We start from the raw sequence: 6526 nt of genomic DNA, 5'->3' as shown, positions 1-6526 counted from the left end.
GCTTTTAAGAGACCTTAATTCATTGTGACTCAGCGTTCGTGTCTCACATACTCATGACTGTTCTGCGGGTTTGGTTCTACAACCAAGACTACAGCTCTGTCTTGATATTATTTACCTTGTGATACAAGTACGAGTAGTCGCTTACAGGAATATTATGGTTTCAATACAAGTTAAGCTCAGCTAACAGAACCTGTGGTACCACAAAACTCAATTTCAATGGGGCCAATTTGTAAACGTTTAAATTCTCGATGCTTCAATTGTATAGCCACGAGACGTAACGAATGTTTTAACATGATTTTAGTGTGAAAACTTTGTTACCATGTCAAAGCAACATCTTTAACTCTAAAACGACCATAAAAATATGAGAACAATTTTACAGCTCAAATAATTCACAAGTTTTAACAGAAGAATTAATGCAAGTGCTTATATAAAATTATAAGCTCCACATGTCAAATTGGCCCCATTCACTTCCACTGTAAACTTGATTTACTATATAGTTTTTTAAAAAGAATACTAGGGACGTTGTAGGGAACTATTTTTGTGTTAATCAACATTACACCACAAATGATGTAAATTAAGCTTAACTTCTTACTAAACCCAGAATATTCTACTATAGTGGAGTAAAACTGCCCACAAGATCTTGCACATTGTATATTTTACGTGGCACCTCAATTCTATAAGGTAAAAAAGGCACATTAAAAGTAGTTATGTCATAAATAATGACCTCAAAGTATGCAGACAAACGAAGAAACAAAAAAACATGTCAAAAGAATGTCCCAACTGGCAAATGAGCCAAGTTCTCATCAATTAGCTGGTTTTGTGACCACAGGAGCCGTACCGACGGCAGGGTTTGGTCCTGTTGTACCTGACGAACTGCCAAAACCCAAGATTAACCAACACACCCAAATCCTAATTAGTATCATCAGCAGAGGTCCTGATAGCCCTCCCGCGGCGCCGTCAGAACAACGAGAGCGGGCAGCTCTAGTTCTGGTGCCTTTTCATGTGGAGGGCCAGGTGGTCCGATCGGGAGAAGCAACGGCTACATACGGCGCACTGGAAAGGTTTGGCCCCCGTGTGCTTCCTGAAGTGGCGCGTTAGCTCGTCAGAGCGGGCGAAGCGCCAGTCGCAACCCTCCCATGAGCACTTGTATGGCTTTTCGCCTGCAAAAAAACACAGGCCAATTCAGTTTGAGGGGAGAGCACCATCACAATTCGGTAGGATAAAACATTGGCTTTCCATTGAGTCAGTCCTAATGGGCTGTACACAATAACATGCAGCGCGACTATTATTATCTGATTCACAAACAAATTACACCCATTACACCACATCATCGTCAAATTGGAAATTGGAAATGTTTACATGGAGAAAAAAAAACATGAATAATAATTATAATTTGATAAAATATTACAATGTTTTACAGAATAAATTGGTAAAGGTTTTTTTTTTTTTTGTCGTATTTTGATTAGTATATCTGTAAAATAAATAGCAATTGAACTGCATAATTTGGGAGGGTTGATTTTAACTAATGTTGTTTTTAACTAATGTTTTTGCCATGTATCAAGTTATACCATGCCATACCATACCAGGGACATTATAACATGCCTGAATGACTCAAAATAGAGAGCTTGTGAATCAGAATCAAATCACTAAATGTGTAATTCTGTTTAGTCAACTTTATTGAACTATTGTATGACTGCAATATCACACTGAAAATTGTGTGAACAGCTCTGTTGTCTGTGTGATATTGCTGCTTATTAAAAGTCTTACTTACCTGTATGAGTACGTAAATGGGCCTTCAAATGTGATGACTTGGTGTATACCTTCTTACATCCTGGAAAATAATACAATAAATGTTAGTATACATCATCATAACCTTTACCATTAAACCTTATATCCATTATATGAACATTAAAGGGATAGTTTATCCAAAACCAGTATGACTTTCTTTCTTCTGTGAAACATAAAAGAAGATATTTTGAAAAATGTCTCAAGTGATTTTTCTCCATAACAAAAAGTCGTTTTGAAAAGAATTTCTTCAAAATATCTTCCTTTGTGTTCCACAGGAAAAATAAAATCATTCAGGTCTGGATGAGAGGGTGAGTAAACAATGGGTCAACTATTGCTTTAACATTCTGGCCAGCTCTGACTTGTCCAGCAGCTTCATATACAATGTCAAAAGGTTATGCCATTGTGTCCTAAGCCTCTTAGTCCAACTTCTAGACCGGTAATTGCCAGATGATTAGTCACGTCAGTCCACAACATCTATTCAACAACGTTAAATCACCTGAATAGCCATTTAAGCCTGCGCTGTGTCATTTATTTGGAAAAAGCCGTGGCTTCCTTCTAAGACCTTGAATATCATGTCAAATAAAGTGTATACTATGTTCACATACTAAAGTGTCTAGATGCTAAATTCAGTCTTACCTGGTACATCGCAGTGATGTATCCTCCTTTTGTCTAGATCGGGATTGTTCCTGCGGTTGTATTGGGCAGGTACTGCTTGTGTTTGGACAGAAAGTGCTGGTCCGGGAGTAAGACACGACATTTTAGATGCAATGCTGGCAGCGTATGACGGAGGTGGCGATAAGTTCTGTACCAGTTCTTTCCTCCTGTCTGGGCTGCCCGGTTCTGAGTTGGGAGGGGATGGTGGTAGATAGGCCGCCCTCTTCTGAGGATGCTGACCAAACTGGGCAGGTAGAGAATATCCACTGCTGCCCATGTTACAAAGAGATCTTTCTGCAACATGACTGGGCGGTGGGTTAATGCCATTGTACGTTGACATCGGAGAGCATGCGGCATTGTGGGAATCTGTGCAAGAGTGGCCTCCAGGCACGTTGGGCTCAAGCTCCGAATTCAACAGCTGAAACAGAGGGACTTCTGGGAATTCGAGGGATGGGGTCTCGTGCTTGACGTAAACATTGTTACCCGTTTCCGCAGCTGGGCTGTAGAGGTTCATGTACTCTGTGTGCGTCATGGCAGGCGCAACGGAGCCGTGGCAACTGGAGTAGTTGAAAGACGTATGCAGCGGTTCCGTCTTTATCTGTGTCGCTGCGGACCGAACGGGTCTACACATGCCGGTCCGTAGGTAGGTGACGTCAGGTAAAAAAACATTCATGTTTATGCTGTATGGCGCGCCTTGGTCCATCGTCAGGGAATTGTCTTGACAAAACTTCTTATGGTCTGACAAAACGTGAAACTGAGGCGGCAGGTATCCATCCATGTCTGATCTGAGGGTCAGAAAAAAATAGGTTTTCATTCACCACAAATTGCACATAAAATACATGAAAAGAAACAAGTTTGTTCAGCCATTTCCAACAATAATCCTTGAAATTGTATTAATAAAGATTTATCAGTTTAGCATGTCCATAGCTGGTGGATACTGTAACTGTAACTTAGTTGTATTCGACCAAAATTGTAAATATATCAGATTATAGTTTTTACCAATGTCCGAATCTTTTTTTTTTGAGGACTTTTAAAAGCACAAAACATCTGTCGTCTTTCACATCACAGTTCAGTTCAGTCACTCAGTGAAGGTTTTGGGACTGTGTGAGTTCTTATGTTCCCATCAACATTGTCATGACACACTACAGACATTAGTCACATGGTATTTACGACTCAGCTGATTGGCTCAAAACACAGTATATTTCCAGCCAAGCAACTGCCATTGACATGGGAAACCTAATTGACAGCTTTCTCCACTTATTATATATTTTAATCCACTTTCGCATAATCCTTTAAGCTTTGAAGTAAACAAGGCAGAAATTCCTGAGAATTACAAGATAAGTTCAGAGGAATGAATCTTCAACCTGACCGTTCTTTTTTTCTATTATGTTTACCTGTACAGTAGATCCACACTCTCAAACTGAAAGATCAACACAAACTTAGTAATATTCCTGTCATTTTTATGTCAACAAGTCAGCTTGTGTGCATGTCTAAATACTCTAGGCTTGTTGCTACCTTACACCGAAGAAGGAACCCCCATGCAAGCTCTCTCTCTCTCTCTCTCTCTCTCTCTCTCTCTCTCTCTCTCTCTCTCTCTCTCTCTCTCTCTCTCTCTCTCTCTCTCTCTCTCTCTATCTGCCATCCATAAACTAGGAAATACTCCATCTGAATTTAGAGCCTACAGCTGCTCTGCTGTTATGGAGTTTTCAGATTAAGGTCAGAGCAGAGTTCAGCACAATTCATCCAGCATGCTTAATATATACTGGAGAACACCATGAGAAAACATTACTATAAAATGTAAGCTGTGCAGCGATCATGTTACGCTTTAGATCAAAAGCATAAATAACACTTGCATTTCGGAAAGCATGGCACCCAGCACTGTTTACCAATGTAACATGCGATTGCAGATTCACTCTACCAGAATGTGATGCTTTGATGGACTGTCATTAAATCCACTGTAATCGTCCTTTCTCAATTCCGCGCTCAGTTCTTAGAGGTGTTTTATTCTAGCCGTGGATCCTGCTCAACAAAGCGTTGCCCATAACGCATGTCCTCCGCTGAAATAAACTGGAGATCACGTCATAATATGCCGCAAACGACACGACAGACAGCCAGAGATGTCAAGCGCTTTACGCGTTTGACAAGACAAATTACGCAACTGCCTCGTTTCAATGCCCCAAAACGGGGCGGGGCTTTGTCATCATACATTTAGTAATTCATCCAAACAGGTTTTCAGGATCTGTTATAGTCTAGTAAAGAAAAACAAACATGGTAATGCACTGTAAAAAAAAAACAATATTATTAATTATTATTGTTGTTGTCTTTGTTGTTATTTTTATTATTATATTTATACAACTGGTTGCTGTAGTTGCCAGAACTTTACCATACAAATACAGACACTTTAGTGACTAAATGTATGCCATTAAATGATAGCGTTAATATACCAACCTATTTGAGCTATTTAAATGTTTTAAAAAAAAACATAATCACACAGGTAGATCTTTAAAGTTAATCAAAATTGGCCAGTAACTGTGACCAATCAAGACATAGCAGTTTCTCTCTCTCTCTCTCTCTCTCTCTCTCTCTCTCTCTCTCTCTCTCTCTCTCTCTCTCTCTCTCTCTCTCTCTCTCTCTCTCTCTCTCTCTCTCTCTCTCTCTCTCTCACACACACAACACACAAACAAACGAACGAACAAAAAAACTCCATCATAACACACGTGACGCTTAAATAATGCGAGTCATTAACCAAAAACACAAAATGCTACATAAACACTCCAATGCACACAGCTGATAACAAAAATGTAAGAAGAAATATAACTTTTTTTAACCAAAATCCAGACAAATTTAATGATCTGCAGAGGGAATTCTTTCCCTGTGCACCTTATAAACACCTTATTTTTTATATTTTATATTTTCAGTTTTATAGTAGGCTATATAAATAAAGTGAAACTCAAAGTCTGAAATTATTTACCAAAATGTTCAAATAATGGCCTTATCATCTTAATATTAATATTAATATGACACTGTTTCCCCAACAACACCTGAAGATAATCAGACCAGATAAGCCACACAACTAAAAAACTGTTATTTGGTATTTGACTGATAAAATCCTTAATCCCTGTGAATACAGTATGGATTTTCAGGGAATGGGTTAATTCACATTTATGCCCCTCTCTCCACTCTCTCTGTCTCTCTCTGCTTTGGGCCATATGTGCTGGTATGCAAAACTGCTTGACTGCACTGCAGCTGCCTGTGTGGATTGCGTGTTCTATGCCAACATGCTAGGAGAAGTGTTGAAGTAGGCAAAGTTGCTGCCAGGGAAAAATATCAGGAATGTTTTGATTAAAATAGCACACAATCATAAACGATCACAAGGAATGCCTTGGTAGTCTTCAAAAGGGCATTTTTGGACATATTTGATGTCACTTAAGGGAAATCGAGTTGAAAATTATTCATAAAAACTGGTATGCTGTAAAAATGTCAAAATCAAAATTTACAGTTGCAAGAAGCCAACCAGCATGTTTGCCTGCCTGGCTGAATTATTGTAGCAGAATGGTTCTACATATAGTTCCCATTCATCAAAATGTCGCTGATTAGTGAAAAGGTGCCTGAATTTCTGTTTCATTTTATTATGAAAGGAAATCAATGTTACAACAAGTAAAACATACAGTATGTGCTAGCATTACAAATCAATTGTGATGTCGAAATAAAGGCCGTTCCCATTATTCATATGTGAACCTGTATTGTCCTGTTTCACAGAAACATTTGAAAACCAAACACATGTATTAGAAAAACAAAGACACGTTAGACAGGTTTCGAGATTATTCTGGGGCCGGACAAACCACTGAAACTGGAACAATGTGATGGACCCATGATGTTACTTTTTTTAAGTTAGACTTTCCTGGTTTTCTGACTCACATTTGCAGCATATTCAGTGAATATTTCTTTGTAAAATATACTTTGACATGGATAGTTCACCCCAAAAATTCACCGTATTATTTATTGTTTATGTTTTTTTTTAATAATGTGTTTTGTGTGTTGTGTATTATTATATGTGAAACTTTGGTACGGCCATCTTGGCCAG

General features: G+C 38.7%; 1 protein-coding gene across 1 annotated transcript; it reads right to left on the bottom strand.

Annotated features, from left to right (window-relative positions):
• Positions 1-660: 660 nt before the first annotated feature.
• On the bottom strand, positions 661-4519 carry klf5b (Kruppel like factor 5b). The gene is made up of 4 exons (XM_056260652.1): positions 4361-4519; positions 2425-3227; positions 1772-1831; positions 661-1160 (listed from the first exon to the last, which is right to left on the bottom strand). The coding sequence occupies exons 2-4, from the start codon at positions 3218-3220 to the stop codon at positions 982-984; spliced, it is 1035 nt and encodes a 344-aa protein (XP_056116627.1). The 5' UTR covers positions 3221-3227; positions 4361-4519; the 3' UTR covers positions 661-981.
• Between the last annotated feature and the right edge of the window lie 2007 nt (positions 4520-6526).

Source organism: Rhinichthys klamathensis, unplaced genomic scaffold (genome assembly GCF_029890125.1).
Source record: "Rhinichthys klamathensis goyatoka isolate OS25496 unplaced genomic scaffold, OSU_Roscu_1.1 h1tg000177l_1, whole genome shotgun sequence".
NCBI lineage: Eukaryota > Metazoa > Chordata > Actinopteri > Cypriniformes > Leuciscidae > Rhinichthys > Rhinichthys klamathensis.
This window is presented reverse-complemented; position numbering and strand designations above follow the sequence as displayed.